This window comes from Emys orbicularis, chromosome 8, assembly GCF_028017835.1.
Source record: "Emys orbicularis isolate rEmyOrb1 chromosome 8, rEmyOrb1.hap1, whole genome shotgun sequence".
Taxonomy (NCBI): domain Eukaryota; kingdom Metazoa; phylum Chordata; order Testudines; family Emydidae; genus Emys; species Emys orbicularis.
In genome coordinates, this window is record NC_088690.1 from 44,623,960 (window position 1) to 44,640,302 (window position 16,343).

Here is a 16,343-nt window from a genome sequence, read left to right on the forward strand (position 1 = left end):
TTGGGACTCCTATGACTGGTACAGCTGGCAGCCAACCCCTCCTCCTTTATAGCCCCCCCCTTAACTCTTTTTGAGGTGGGTGGGGGGCCCAGCAGCAGGTTGTCTCGGGACCAGAATGAGTAAAGGGGGGGGGGCTGACATCACCCCCCTAACCTTTAGTATATGTAAATGATTATGGGATTACCTGTGCTGTATACTTTTACATGCTGGGTACTCCCTAACATTTAGGAATAAAGTTGCAGCCTAATTAAACCACATCCAGTGCCTCCTGTCCCTCTGGCATAGCTGCATAATGGGATTTTGTGTCCATATAGTATTTTGACGTATAATATCCACTCTCCAAATTATTGGAAGAAGTTGAGATAAACATTACATCCTTGCCTTTTAGGTACTACCAACCTCAGTTAATTTTTGGAGCCCAGGGCCCTTGCTACTTTCCTGGATATTATGCCACAGCATAAGCAAGATGAAAGCAATTTAATAGCTACTGGCTCATGGAAGTGTTATTGTCTTCCTGAGTTATGCAGCAACAGAGGCTGTTCCCCATTATGGAGCGGGGAATACGTTAGCTTTGATAGCAGTTGGTGAATTCTTCTGTGGTTGACTAACATTTTGATCAGGGAAGATGGAGGCCCCTGGAACTTTCTGTATCCAGTCTTGGGGCCATGCAGTCTTTGGACCAAAGAAACTTTTGCAATGTTTTCTTTTTAGCCTTGCAAAGACCTTTCTCCTGGATAGCACAGCCTGCTACACAGCCATCATCTAGGGCTACACACAAGATTTATTTATGTTTGAGATATTAGCAAGATGTTGAAATCAAAGTTTCCAGACTCCAGCTAGTCACTTGGAGCTAGATTTTGACATCCATATTCCCTGATGCATAGTACTTTACTTCACAAGTGGTTCCATTAATTTCAGATAGGACAACTTTCAGAATAAGGTGCCACTCATTGTAAAACTGGCAGAATCTGGCCCTTAATAAGTAAGATTAAAAGTCTTAAAACATTACATTTTCTTAATATCATTTCACTACCAAGCTTGAAAAGTATTTGTTATGCATGCTTTATAGCTCATTGCCGCAAATGATAATGAACATCATTTGAAGACTCTAATGACTCCCTTCTCTCTTTCTCCAACATGAAAAGGATGATCCCCAAAATTTAACTCATGCATGGATTGAAAAGATCTTTAACTTCATTCCTAAAATCTGAAGAGTCCAGTACAATGCAAAGAGTGTGCTACAATATATCATTTAACTGACCTTTGAGGAGCAGGGTCCAAAATGAGGAGTTTAATCTATGTATTATTGTCACAACAGGGTAAGTCTCTCTCACTCTCTCTTTTTTTCCTGGTGTGAGTCCACTACTCTAGTGGTAGGTATTTCCTGTTGTATGTATGTCATGGACAACAAAAGAGATGTTGGTATTTTGATAGAACAGATACACTCAGAGGAAGATGATCATGGATAAACTGAATGGAAATTTCAAGACATAACCAATTTAAAAGTAAATATGCATTTATTATCATGTGAGGTGATTTTAAAATAATAATTATAAAGGGAAAACTTAAAATAATGAACAAACTTCAGTGCCATTTCCCCAAGGATGAGCTAAGACAGCAATTTGTCATCATGTCTCCTTTTCAGTCCCCTGAGTTAAAGGATATTTAAGCTTTCTGGCTCCAAATCGGTAGGGTTGGGACAAAAGAAAAGGTTCCCTCTTTCTCGTGCATTGAAGAGATGAGCATGTAACAATGGGTTTGGAAGGAACGGAATGGCTTGCTAACAATCTGTTTAGTAATTTGCACCCATTTGTGTAAGATGTGATCTATATGCATCGGATCATTATAAATTTGTTACTAGCCACTATTTATGCAGATTTTTTTGTATCATCATTTGTGATTCACTCATCCAAGGGAAACTTATTCCCAGACCTCTTTTTATGCACCTGTCTAACCTGCAATGGATCTTCAAGATTCATACTTTAAACTTGGAGAAGTAGGAATAATAAGAGATACATTTTCTCGCTCTTATACATACTTCTCATGCTTCTCAGCTGTGAGTATTGATCTGAATCAGTTGAGAATGGCAAGACTAGGGCTAGTTTATTTGGCAATCTAGTCCCTTTTTCCCCACAAGTGCCTCCCACTGCCATACTGCACTTGAGTTCTCCAAATCATATCCACAGGCCAAATATGCTTCCTTCAGTATTCATGCTCTGTGGAGCATTCTGAGATGTCTGCTCCTCTTGCACTGACCAGGAGTGGACACCTGAAACTGATGCAAGAGGTGATAGGGAGGGGGGACCTGGGAAGGAATCCACACTCAGATAGGGATATAAGTCCTGCTATAGTGATGTTTCTCTCTTCTTCTTCTAGCAGCAAAGGGATATGCTGTTGTCTTTCACTCTAGGACCTGATCCAGTGAAGTGCTGTGCACCTACAACTCCCACTGAAGTCACTGGGAGTTGAACATGCTCAACATTTTGCAGGACCTGGGCCATAAAATCCATCAGGTGTGGAGTGATTTCCTATATGTGCTGGTGTGCTTCATTATCTTGTGATTTTCCAGGGATGCTCTGTGGTTTAGTAGCTCATTGTCCAAGAGGAAGATCTCTGTCAGCAGATATTAAACTGTCTGAAGTATAAGGTCCTATGATGTAAAAGGTACAAATATTAAGATGAAAAAAGTGCCTTTAAAAAAGCCTATTTAAAAAAATCTGCTTGCTGGATACAGAATGTACGTAGTCCCCATACTTTTATAGTCTGGAAAAGTTGGTTCTCTCTTGTATGGAACAAGTTCCTGCATCTTGTGTGGTTACTATAGTGGATGGAAGGGATAAAGAGACTCTATAAGTCTGATGCTGGAGGTAATGGCTGTCTCCTATAACTGTCCTCACTACAGCCATCTGAGTGGTTAGTCTTCATACGCACTGGGTTTTGGGATAACAAAAGATGAATGTTTAAGGAACATCTGTTAAAGATGTTTTCAGATTATCATTTTATAACTCCATAATAATTTTAGGCCAAGTCCTGCCATTTTTACTCACATTGAGAAGTATCTTACTCTGTGAATAGTCTCAGTGATTTCAGTGGGTATTCCTCAATGTAAGAGCAGCAGGGTCTGGTCCTTTATAAATAAACTTGACTTTTAGGAAATGGTTTGCTAAAAGTTTATTGTTTCTACATTTTATAGAAACTTAAAATTATTTAAAACAGAGCATATGGCTTATTATAAAATCTTAAATAATTTATATTTGCAAATAAATCAGATGAAATTAGACATTTATTTTCCCTTTTTAAATCACCTTCCCTCTAAATGACTTTCCTCATCATTCAGGCTGAGTATGCAGTGCTCCTGTAGCCACCCTCATGAATGGAGTGGGAACAGACATCTGAGGTCAGAGTCACCCATACTCCAGTTGCCTGGGTAGCACAATGAGGTTCCCTTAGCTTCCTTTGAACTGGTCTTCAAAGATCACTCCAAATGTGTCTTAGGCTACATCTACACTACGGGGGGGGGGGTCGATTTAAGATACGCAAATTCAGCTACGCGAATAGCGTAGCTGAATTCGGCGTATCGCAGCCGACTTACCCCGCTGTGAGGACGGCGGCAAAATCGACCTCCACGGCTTCCCGTCGACGGCTCTTACTACCACCTTCGCTGGTGGAGTAAGAGCGTCGATTCGGGGATCGATTGTCACGTCCTGACGGGACGCGATAAATCGATCCCCGAGAGGTCGATTTCTACCCGCCGATTCCGGCGGGTAGTGTAGACCAGGCCTTAGCATCATCATGCTTATAACAGCCAACAACTCTGATGCAGGTATTCTGTACCTGAGCCTTTTTTTAAGAGTCCCCCTTCAGTGCTCCTGATTCACAAGGGAGGTTTCAGTGCTCAGTGAAACTCTGCAGCAGCAGTTCTATTAGCATATTGTATTATCTTCCCTTGGCTACAGAGTAAGCCTGCAAGGAACCAATGACTGTCAAAAGGCTGGACAACAAATGATGTTGAAGCAACAGCATCTCCCTGTGTAGCAGAAGGAAATGCAGAAACAGGCACTAGAGCAGGAAGTTTCAGAGGTGGATTTCAATGTGTCTTCTCATTTGGGGACAGAAAGAGACCATTTGTTCATTCCAAAGCTATCCCCCTATTAAGCTAGTGGTTATAGAATGCTCTTGTTTACCCCCCCCCAACACTCTGGGCCCAATGTTTGGCCCGTCCATCCCCAGTCCTCCTATGCCAGACCAATTGCACAATAGGGCCATAAAGCTGCCCTAACAAATCAACTGGGGAATCCCTTGGTGTGAGGGAATTCCTGGCTATCATAGAGCTGTCATTCATGTGTGAGGGTGTGTTAGGGGTTCCAGCTGTTTAGTGCTCCAGCAAACCTTGGCCCAAGGAACAGCCTCTCTAAGGGGCTGTTGCAGCCAGCATGGGTTAAAGCAGTCCATTGGTACCTCTAGGATCAGGGGAGTGCAAAGGAGACCTTAAGCCACCTTTGCTTGCTCTTCATCAGGTCCTATGCTCCAGTAGTACACAGTAATTTTGGGGCTGTATATACATAAGTGTATAAAGTGTTTTTTTCCCCATATGTAACCACAATAACAGGACCAATTAGGTAAATGCTACCTATAGTGGTATAACTTGCATACAATATACTCAATGGATGTATTCAGAAGAGTAAATGATTTGTGAGCAGAGGGAGAGAGAGAGAAAGAGAGGGAGATACATTAAATATAAAAAAGGCTGATTAGCACCCAGTCTTTCTGATATCCCACATAATAAGCTAAAATAGCAAAATCAATTGAAAGTTTATTCTCATTATAGTAAACCTACATGAAGCCGAAGTAAAGTAAGCAAGTGTGATGCATTTTAACAAAACAAATCATATTCTCTTGCTTAAAAACCTGTATCTAAAATAATACGAGCTTTTTACCTACCTTAAGTTCTCTAAAAAAGATGCTACTCCTTGCCCACTCAACAATGGAGAAGAGGGTTTGGTCAGCCATTTTACACATAAGCCCAAATGTGTTGAGCTTTTCATGTTTGCTTCTGTTAGCTTGCTCCTGCTGCAAATATGCCATGATCTTAGCCTGGACTTGTGGCTCATCTGGCTCGCACTTCAAGAGTTCCAATATCAGATGTGGAATACTTGCCGGTGAGCTTGTCTGATAACTATCCATGTATGAGTAGCCCATTATTGACTCTGGAGAGCTAGTGTAAGGGTCAGGGTACTCAGACTTGATAGCACGGCTTGGAAAGTGGCCATAGGTTTGGTAACCTTGTAGGCTGCCATGAGGCGGCATTGTCATGCTAATTGGAGAGGTTACAAAGGGACTTCTGTCATAGTCTGTAGGAGGCAAGGCAGTATGGTTCAGAGGTAGGCCTTTGGAAGCAGAGTGGATATTCTGGATTGCAGAGGATATTGTCAGGTCAGTGGGCATTGCTTGGATCACTTGAGTCATGGCTTCCAGTTTAAGTCCATTTGCTCGGATAAGAGCTTTCTTCTGCTGCTTCAGTGCCCTGTCTCTCTTGTACATTGGTCCAAATTTGTTTCGACCCCCACGCATTCGGTCAGCTCTCACAGCTGTTGGGGAAAAGAGAAGGAAGTAAGATATTCATTAAAACTTAAGCAGATAACACTTGAGTTGAACACACGTTTAGGGAAGAGTGGCAAGACAGCAGCACTCCCTTACTTTACTTTGATCAAAATAGCACGATGATTCCAAAAGGAAAAAAAAAAATCTTTTGATGTAATGAATTTTAATTGTCTTAGTTATCTATTGGACAAATCTTCTTAACATGTATGAACTCATTGTTTAGGTCATTTAAGATGTAATAATTAGGGACAAACACAGTGGTTGGCTGCAGAAATTTCACACATCATGAGATAACATGTGATTCCTGTTGAGATCTCATAATTTTTTTTAACTGCAACCCATGGTATCATTAGGAAAAAATGGCTTCTGTCCAGAACTCATCTGAGAAGTATCCTGAGGGCCATGTTATCTCATGATAATCATTCCATTACTGCATACCACCACTATACAAAAATTATCTGAAATGTAAGCTGTAAAATGCTCAATAGGCATAAAGGTGAATCTTGTTTCTTTAGCAAAAATTAAAGATTATTTCCTTGATGGTTTATGTATATTGTTGCAAATGTTTAAGGAACATTCCTCATTTTCTAGAGATGTTTTCAAATGCAATTTGAATAGGCATAGAGAAAGCTGCCCACTTGCCATACTCCACACAGAAGGTTGAACTGACTCAGAAACTATTGACAATGTTATAGCTTGTAATATCTCTGGAATTAGAAATAATTAAAACAAATCTACTTCAACAGCTGCTTCGGGAATCATATTGGTGGTCTTTGTCACAGCAGTGTGTGTCACTATGGCATATATCTAATGGACTAGTGAGTAGTTCTCGCCAAGCCCACCTTGCCCAATGGCAATTAGATAGAAACAGGAACCTTTGACAGCTTGGTGACATGTTGAGACTGCTGAGATTGCTGGAGGTTAAGTTCTTGAGCTTTTTATCTTAAGGATTAGTGTAACATTAAAAATTTATTATGAATCCTAGGTACACAATACTGTAAATTATCATGAAGACTTTAACAATTAATGATTTTTGGTATAGACAGTAATTTATGAACTAGAATTCAAGTCCATATATCACTATCAGGGAAATACATATATAAATGTTACAGGCATTTACAATTATGAAAGCATGTGTTCTTCCAATTTTCCAGATAGAGAAAGAGAAGTTGTACAGATGTGACAGAAGGATATAAAGATAAATCTTTTATAGTCTCTCTCTCTCGGTTTTAGTTAATGCTGTAGTTAAGGCATTTTTTGCTGCTAACACTATCCCTTATGCAGGAAACTGAAAAGTCTTATGGAATATTTTGCTGATAAATGTAACATATATATTAGCATCCTTCTCAAAACATGCTGCACATTATAGGTCAAATTCCACCCTGAGATACTTTGATTTCAGTAGGAGTTGCACAAAAGTGAATTGTATGTAATCATATGAGAACAGAATATGGCCCTGTATGATTATCTGTAATTAAAAACAGTTAGAAGTAGCAGTTAAGCAATATATTTTCAACCTGCTGATAAATGTCCATACTGACAAAAACATTCCAAATGACTTGTTATTTTACCACTAGTTTTCAGAGGGATATACTGCAACCCAAGATGTTCAGCTCAGTGTATTATACCAGTTTTATCTGTGCACTGTGGGCAAATGTAATGAGTGTTGTATTTACTAAATTGTGTGAGGCTGTCTGTATATTTGAATGCATATTTGCATTTATATCTACATATTTCCATTGTAATACTGGCATGATCCTGCAGTCTTAACTTAGGCAAAACTTATTCATTACAATGAGAGTTTTGCATGAGTATAGAATGTTCAATTCTGATCCTGCATTTCTTACTCAGGCAAAATTCCCATTGACTGAAGAATCTGGGCCTAAGTGTAAATGATATGTTTAGAATGTGTGTGTTGAAGTGTCAAGATTCTCTTACTAGCCTCTTGACAGTAATTTTGCATTCTGTTATTTCAATAGACTCTTGTAGTATTACCATTCTTCTCTGTGTGTGAATGATCTTTCTGAACTCTGAAAACCCACTCTAAAATCTCATATTTCCTTTAAATTTTTCAAGAAATCTCATTGTGAAAGTATACCTATTCATAATAGCTTTACGGCATACTTTTAGAGATTATTTTACCCATATTTTAGCTCAATTCTTCAGTCACTCTGTGTACTGATCTCTCATTGATGTCAGTTGCAATTTTGCCTGAGGAAAGACTCTTAATTTTTCTTTATTTCACATTTTCTTTAAGATTGATATTGCAAAGCAAAACCACATCAAAACCAAAATACTATATAAAATATAAATTAAATAAAATCATGCCTGATACGAAAGACCAGAAATTAGTTGCAATTATTAATTCCCCGTTCTGAGAACTGATGATGTATTCTGTTTTAATTCTGAATTAATTCTGTTTGGTCTATAAAGTTTAAAAAGTAATTTCCATGCTATTCTTACTTTTTCATCCAGGTACTCTTAAATGCATCAAACTATGTATAAATCAAATGTTTTTTCAATTTTTTTCTTGTGGTATTAACTAGCTTTAACTTATAATTGACTTGCTACTACTTATTAATAGATTAAAAATATCCCTTATTTAAAACATACAATAGCAGCATATAAGAAGTTACCAGCAAGTATTTTTAAATGGATATGGTAAATAATGTGCAACATAATTTGTATAAAACTGAAATTTATGTAATATTTTCAATAGTTTGTAGAGATTATAAATATACAATAACAGTAATAATTCTTACCTTCTAACTTCATTCCAACACTTAGACATTTTTGAAATCGACAGTAAGGGCAACGCTTTCTCTGTGTTTTGTCAATCTGACAGTTCTGATTTTCTATACATGTGTACCTTTTGTTATTCTGGACCGTTCGTTTAAAGAATCCCTGTATGACAGACAAAGAGTCAGCCCATTTCACTTTAACAGTAGGTTCCAGCATTTTATTTTATGGAAATCATTGTCAGATACTTGTCATATACCACTCAAGCACTTATGAGGTTACATGGCTTATTTTAGATTTCAGCAAGATATACCCTGGAGAAAACTGCTAGACTATAGAGGAGTTTTTCTGGTATTAGTACTGCGTTTTTTGTAGACTTACGTCAAAGATTGGTGAGATTTGCCTGTACGCCACTGCATCCCTAACAATGGGACCATAAACACTGATGCTGACCAGTATCTCTTTTGTCTGCTCTTTAATATTTGTAAAATGACTGAAGTCTGCTTTTTTAAAGTAATCTTATATGGAATAAATTAGAATACTTGCAAAATGTAATAGAAACATAAGATACATCTGCTCTTTGTATATTGTTATGGTGTATATCAGAGGCATAATAAATATTTGACATTCATTGTCTAGATACAATTTTTTAAAAACAAAAATGCGATTTTCTAGGTTTATTCTGCTTGCCATACAGTGAAATGTTTAAAATTGCATTGTTCTGGTGTAGAGGGTAAGAGATTCTGCTTTTAGAAAACTGATTTAAATGGTTGTATATAACTTTAAAAGGTTTATTCATGACAAATTATTGAATTCACTTACAAGGCTCACCTATATTTAATAGTTGGTTTAATTAGATATGGATTTAGTTTCCAACTATGTGCACAGGATAAATTACATGTGTGAATATTCTTTATTTAATATATTACAAGAAATTATTTGCTTGACTTTAATTGTGTACATGTCCAAGTAAATACTAAAATAAAATACTTTGTAGGAAAAATAAGCATGAAGTTGTGATGACAACAAAAATTTACATTTTTATATTGAAAGAGAAAAACTTTGGAACAGTGGCATTAGATTTTGTAAAGTTGAAATGTATTGAGGATACTAGTTTGTCACTTTATCCTACAGGAACAATAATACTCTAAATGTATATAAATCACCTAAAATCAATACTTAGGTCGCTTAGGACTGAAAGTCCTTCTACAGCTCTATCACTTCACAACAACAAAATATTTAAAAGCAGTGGACACAGCCATACAACAAAACAACCTAACTTGTTTTTTTTTTTCCATTTGGGCAAATGAGGTTTTTCAAAATTTTGGGTGTGAATCTAATCATAAATGGAATCAGAAAGAAGCCAAACTACGCACCCCTGTTTGTTTATTTTTACCAGCATTTATTTTCCTTTAAAATTTTAAAATATTTTAAACCATTTTGATTTGTTTTCTATTAAGTAATTTGTACTAAACCTTGCAGCTTTCACAGGTGAGAAGTCCATAATGGTAACCAGACACTTTATCTCCACAAACTGGACACAGTTCTTCCAGGTCTTCATCATAAGAGTAATTCACCATTTTAAACTGAGACACTGGAAAAAACAGAAATAACACATTCGATGAGCACTTACATAAGTAGTTCAAAAATGCTTTCCTCAGCTCCAACTATCAGACATTAATTCTGACCTGAGGAAACAATTCATTAGAGAAACATCTTCTGCAAATTAAATAAAAAGACTTTAAAAAAAAATCAAAACAAACAAAACAAACCCACCACCACGACTCACACTGAAACATGGAATTTTTAATTCAACAGCAAAACAATATGAACTCTTCACAAGTAAACAAAAGTATAAACTTCAGAGTTTTGTGTTGTGAGAAAAAATTCTAGAGTTATTCAGAATTCCAGTGCTCTTAAACCATCTACAGTCCATTGAACCAGAAACTACATTAAATAATTTAATTTCACCACTTATCAGGAAAGTGCTTAAAAAGTCAGAACCAAAATTGACAAGGTTAAATCTCACTGACCTATGTAAACTAACTTTAACTAGGTTTGCTTCCTTTAAAGTTTTGTTAAAATAAAGTAAATATTTACAGATTGGTATTATCTAAACTTGAAACCCCCATAACCAGCGCTCTCCTAGTGTGTTGAATGTAAATTACTTACAGTACCAAGTTAAAATGCTGTCCTGACACCCAGAACCCTGTATGCTTGATTCTGATCAGCAGCTCATCTTTAACAAAAGCTTGCTTCCTGTAATATCTAAATCGATCAGTTTTAATATTAAATGTTCAAATTGCTTATTTGTTCCCATTTTATTTACTTTTGCCTCCAAACATTTTTAAACCCGGAAACTAGAAAACAGTAAAAAAGGAGACAAGCAGAAGGCACTGGGATTGTTTTTTTGGAGAGATGGGGTGGTAAAGTACCTAAACCTAATTAATTTTATATAATCGCCATGCTAAATTAAACCCAAATCAAACCACAACGATCCAGGATTAAGGTCCCAGGCGCAAGTAACCAACTTCCTCGGACAAAAGTAATCAGTGTTTGCGGGAGATCTAAAAGATGTACAGAATGTAAACAGGAAACGCTGCAGTTCTTATGCCCTGATTTTCCCAAATACCCCTGTGCAATTTAGACAAAACCTTGAAGGAAAAAACCTCTCTAGGACTCTAATGCGGCCTCTGCCACTCCGAGGAAAGGCGGAGGAGGAGCTGGGAGATGAGGGGGTGCAAAAGAACCTGAATGAAAGAGAGAGAGAATTGATCTGGATTCCCCCCTCAACCAGCTCAGTCAGCAGGTCTGATTATCTTCCCCCCCCCCAAAAAAAAACCCCGCAACCCCTCACCGCAGAGCCAATTTCCTTCCCTTTTCCTGCTGCAAAATACACCAGGCAGCTGACGGTTTGTAATGTAATCAGTTATCTCTGTAAGGGGGTGATGGACACAGCAGCGGCAGAAGTTATGATTTTCTTCCCCTAGAATCAAACAGCTGTCACGTTTTTGAGTCATCTAAACGAGTTACATCTAAGTAGTTGTATCAAGGGAGAGATCTCCCAGAAAGCGGCTGAGGATGCCTTGGAGTTAAGAGTCTCTGGGTTAAGAAAAAGATGTGCTAAATCCTAAGTAACTAACAGCAGCCATGTCCCCTAAGGAAAGAACCCCCCCAGGCTCTATGGGAACTAGAGAGGGAACTGGAGTGAAATTAACACGGCGTGAAATAGCCGAGGGAAAATATTTTCAGAACGACTTCTTCACGGTTTATGAATCAGGGCCAATCTGATCAGAGAGCAGAATGTGTGTTACACACTATGGCTCTCTCCAGCTACCATCTCCACGCTTGTTGATTTCTTTTATATACCTGACCTTAGGTGGACGATCCTTTAACTAAGATTAAAGTGCGGATGAATTGAGTTTTCTGCTCACGGTATACACGCAATAAATACACGCTGCCTGTGCTGCAGGGGCCGAAGCAAGAACAAAGTTCCCGGTTGTCACAAGAAAAAAATAAATGGACAAAGGGGTCAGTAGGGAAAACAAAGATTTTTTCCAAGCGCTGCCCGGGAGCGTTGCAGGACAACACAGTGTTGAGCGGGACACAGCCAAAGAAAAAGAAAGTCTGAATTACCCTGACACCCCCCACCCCCTTACAACTTCTGCGTCCCATTAGCCTCAAGATAGAAAAGGGCCCCCTGAAAACGACCAATTTAGGCTGAAACAAGCGACCGGTAGAGAAGTTTCTGCTAAAGGGTCGCCCAGAGCCCTCAATCCTACCCGCTTCTAGAGTTGAGTAGCACATTGTGCTAAACTGGGGCTTTTCTACAGTGACCTAGGTGTCTCTGGCCAGCTAGCCCCGCCAGACACCTGGGACGATAGGACGTGGAGAATGACCGAAATGGAGATGGGATACAGCCAATCCCCAGCACTTAGGGGATCCTCTCTGCTCCTCCATTTAGGGGAATGAATTGGGTGCAACTCCAGCGCTGTTGCCGAATCTCTCTGTGACATAGCGAAAGCCCCCTGCCTTTAGCATGGCAAATAAGAATCACCTTTAACTGAGCGCGGGAGCGAGCTGAGAATCACTGGTTCCCGTGCCACTAACAGCCACTTCCCTGAGACAGAGTTCAAATCTCCTGTCCCGAGCTCAAAATAAACGCAGGTTAAAGCGAAAGTCTCTGAGTTTCAGACGGAAAGTTTCCAGCTCCGCTCTGGAGTTAGGACTTTAAAAGATCCTTCCCGCTAAGCTATGGTACCCCAGCGACTCAGCTCCAGCGCCTGCATTCTCTGACCACCACGGAGTGAAATTCAGAGGCATAAATACACCGTCAGTTTCAGGACTTGCTGAAGCAAAGTTTCTCATCGCATCTGGTTGATCACCTGTGTTATTTGTACTGAAAGACAAGCTGCCCTTATTACCACACTTACTCTCACACAAAGCCATAAATGCAATTAGCAAACCGACAGGAACAGCACAGAAAACGACCGCTAATAAAGCAGCAGAATGGCTAAAACCCTGCTTGGAAATTGTCCCCTGACAGCTGTGTATTTCGGATGCCTTCGAGGCTTCAGTCTCCAAGGCTTATTCCGTCGAGTCTATGCCAGGTAAAGTTGTAAAGAGGTGGCGAGGACTATTTCCAGAGCAGAGACAGAATCTGGGTCGTGCAAAGGGCGAGTATGGAATTGCTGCAGGGATTTTCCTGATGTTACCCCCTCGTTTGCTTGAGATAAACTTTGAGGCTCTTTCATGCGAGCCAGAATCTGGAGCTGCCTTTTTTTTTTTTTTTTTTAAATAAAACGCGTTTAAAATAGAGCCAGTGGGGTGGATATGTTTTCTTGCGAGCAGTCAAGAGCAAGGAAAATAAAGGGGACCTGCCAATCCCCGCTCCCATAGGCCCCATTCCCCCCTTAAAATACTAGGTTTCCCTTAACAGCTCACCCTGCGTCTGATGCTTTGCGGATACGACTGCACAGTGTCACGTCTCCCATGCAGTGGGGGCAGACGGTAGATTCGGATAGTTACACTTAGCCCTCCCCATTGCTTTAGTGCTGAATTTCCGAAGGCTTTAACGCAGCTTTTAGTAACCCGGTTCTGGAAGTTCAGCAAAGTTCCCAATTGTCAGGCACAGCTGCCCGGGTCAGCCCAGAGCAGCCCGGCTCCAGCTGCCGGTGCCGCTAAGCCTTGCTGGCGAATTGGCAATCGCTTTAGAAACCTCCACACCCGATTGCTCAGGAGCCACCAACTTTTTATGGAGGTGCCCGGGAAGGGAGCCGCGGATCTCTGCCCCCGGGGCTCGGAGCCCTGCCCGGCAGGTACCGCAGGAGCAAGCGCCCATGTGCTTACCTTGCATGTTTTCCGGCATCTGCCCCTGCTCCCCATTCGCTCGGGCGAGTCCCAGGGCTTCCGTCTCCACTTTGGGCAGCATGACAAGGCGGCTGCGGGCCGGGATGGGGGCTCCGTGTCCGTCCGGGAGAGCGGCACCTGGGCACGGCAGCACAGATTTAGCTCGGAGAGAGGGCGAGCGGCGGCGGCGTCCACCCCCCACTCCGGCCCGTGCCCTGCGCACCCCGCTGCTGCCCACACCTAGCGCTGCCGCCCGCTAGCGCCGCGCGCGTGGGGCGCTGGGGCTCGGCGCGCGCCAGGGGGCAGCCCGGGAGCCAGCGGCGCTGCTCGGGCGGAGAGCGGCAGCAGCCAGGCTGAGCGCCAGCCCGGAGAGCAGCGCTGCGGCGGGGCTGGTGCGCTGCTGGCCGGGTTCCCCGCCCCCCCTCTTCCTCCTCCCCCCGGCCCGGCAGGGGCTCACTCCAGCCGCGGCTCTCGCCCTGTCACAAGTGTTGAGTTGCGAAGTTCAGACCTTGCGGTCCTGCCTTGTTTACTCCACATGCACCGAGAAGAGGCACTTCCCAGCCGGCTGGGGCTGGGGGAGGGGGGCTGGGGAGATAGCGAGTGTGAGGGCTCTGGGGGGGCTGACACTGCCGCTCCAGCCAATGAGGAAGAGGCACAATCAGCAACCAACCCTTCCCCCTCCTCTAAAGCTCCCCCCAGTTACAGTTGTTAAATCTTCCTGATATTACAGTGCTAGTAAAACAGGCACGGGCCGCCTAAGGGAGCGAGGTGCACCGGCCAGCAGCTTGCAAACATCCCTAGCAAGCCAGGTGATCTCTGCATCCAGGGGGAATAAGACATGAAGGTGCCGTGCAAGGAAGGAGACGGGCAATGCATTATTCCTGCTCCGTGGAAGGCAGGGCTAAGGGTTCTTCTTCAGTCATCGCAGGCTGTTTCCTGACTGTGCAGCCGCGCTCTTGCCTTACACTCTCACACAGCCATTGTGCGTGCACAGGGGGTGATGAGAGACGTTCTTGTCTATCCCATTTTCACCCATCAGGGCTATTCCCCGCCCCACAGCAGGGACAGCTGGAGTTGAACTCTCTCCAGTAGAGAGTACGTTGTCTCACATGGTCCTAGGCTCGGCGTCTGTACATGGTGGTCTCAGGTGGGAAGCTATCACCCCCCCCCCCCCCCCACACACACACACACGCACACTATTATAAAGGAATTGTGCATCTTTGCAAACACTACCTTGACCCCCCTTGTTTACATTTCCTTTTTACAGTCCGATGGAGACCTAATGGAGGTACGGTTGGGTTTTCTGTATTCTACATTTTCTAGCGTCTTGTGAGATCTATCAAGACGAGCTACATAGCTTAAATAAAGCAAATGCCCTAAAGAGCAATCTGTTAAACAACAGCCAACCTGCCGACTAAAAGTCCAGTAAATGGCATCAACTTAAACGTTACCAGAAAGACCTCGTTCAAATAGTATTTTCTAAATGCTACCATGTTTAATTCTCGGTGCCAGCTTTTGCAATCCCACAGTTATTGCAGCCATTCTCGGTCCATTCTAGTGAATGGGATTTCAAAGATTTTAATGTATTCTATTTGACTAGCACGAGGAGCAGAAATATTTCAATCAAAACTCACCGTCCATAAGTCGAGGTAACAATATTACTGTGATATTCGAATTAGTTGTATTAACATATATCTATTTTGTTAACATTAGATGAGCAAGCATTATTTCCATCTTCAAAATAATCAAAACCTCCTATATCTGACAGTTATGATTATTCTTCTTGTTAATCATGTTCACATTTATGGAAAAATATAAATATTTGGAAAATAAAAATCCTTTTGAACTGTAAGTAATACATGCTATTGACTATAATAGTGTATGGAAAATAAAGGTTCATGACTGTTAATACAGATTCTATAAAATGTAATTATTGCTCTAACTTTATTAAACACTTTTGATGACCGAGCTGCTGATAAAAAAAAGTGGCAAAGGGTCATTTAAGAGCGATAACTGACTCTGTTGTGCTCTGTGCTTAGTTAGTTTGAACTTTTCCCATCAAGCAGTTAAAAGTAAAAATCTAAACTTAATTTACTGGAGATGTGGGTATCTCCAAACGTCAGTGTTACTGCAAAATAGGTTTCTTTCTTTCTCTCTTTCTTTCAGGACTTGCTATTCTCGGGATGGGTTAAATGGGTCTGATTCCCTCCCTGTAAGTGTTGCAACTTAAAAATCTTGAAATAGCCAATTTGGGGAAAAAATCCTGCTCAATATTAACATAATTTCCAAAACTGGAATTTTATCTCTCAAATTCTCTTGTGAACAGGTTTTAAAAATAAATAGCGGCGCGGGTATCTTACTAGGGAGGGCTGTTTGAGTGTCCCCTGAAAGATGCCTTCCGCTCAGGGGAGCGGACGGATATGAGATGAGACCATACAATCTTGGCGTTTGTAGATATATTATTTACTTATTTTTTTAAACCTATAGACTTTGCTTCTATAAAATTGTTGTGAGCTCAGGTTAAATGGGCTCAGCAGTTGTAATGCCATCAGAATAGAGGCAAAGGGTCACACAAGTGGATCTGATGTAAGTTGCTTTTAGTTTGGCTATGGGTTAGAGGAGAACACTTTGGGCTTCCTGTCTCCGCAGCAAAG

General features: G+C 41.1%; 1 protein-coding gene across 1 annotated transcript in view; it reads right to left on the bottom strand.

Moving 5' to 3' along the window:
• NR5A2 (nuclear receptor subfamily 5 group A member 2) overlaps positions 1-16,343 on the bottom strand; it is a 124,650-nt gene that overhangs the window by 98,209 nt on the left and 10,098 nt on the right. Inside the window, exons 2-5 of the mRNA XM_065409483.1 lie at positions 13,690-13,827; positions 9,816-9,934; positions 8,364-8,505; positions 4,942-5,588 (exon numbers count right to left, since the gene is read on the bottom strand). Of these exons, the coding sequence (XP_065265555.1) occupies positions 4,942-5,588; positions 8,364-8,505; positions 9,816-9,934; positions 13,690-13,827 (1,046 nt within the window). The remainder of the gene's footprint in view (positions 1-4,941; positions 5,589-8,363; positions 8,506-9,815; positions 9,935-13,689; positions 13,828-16,343) is intronic.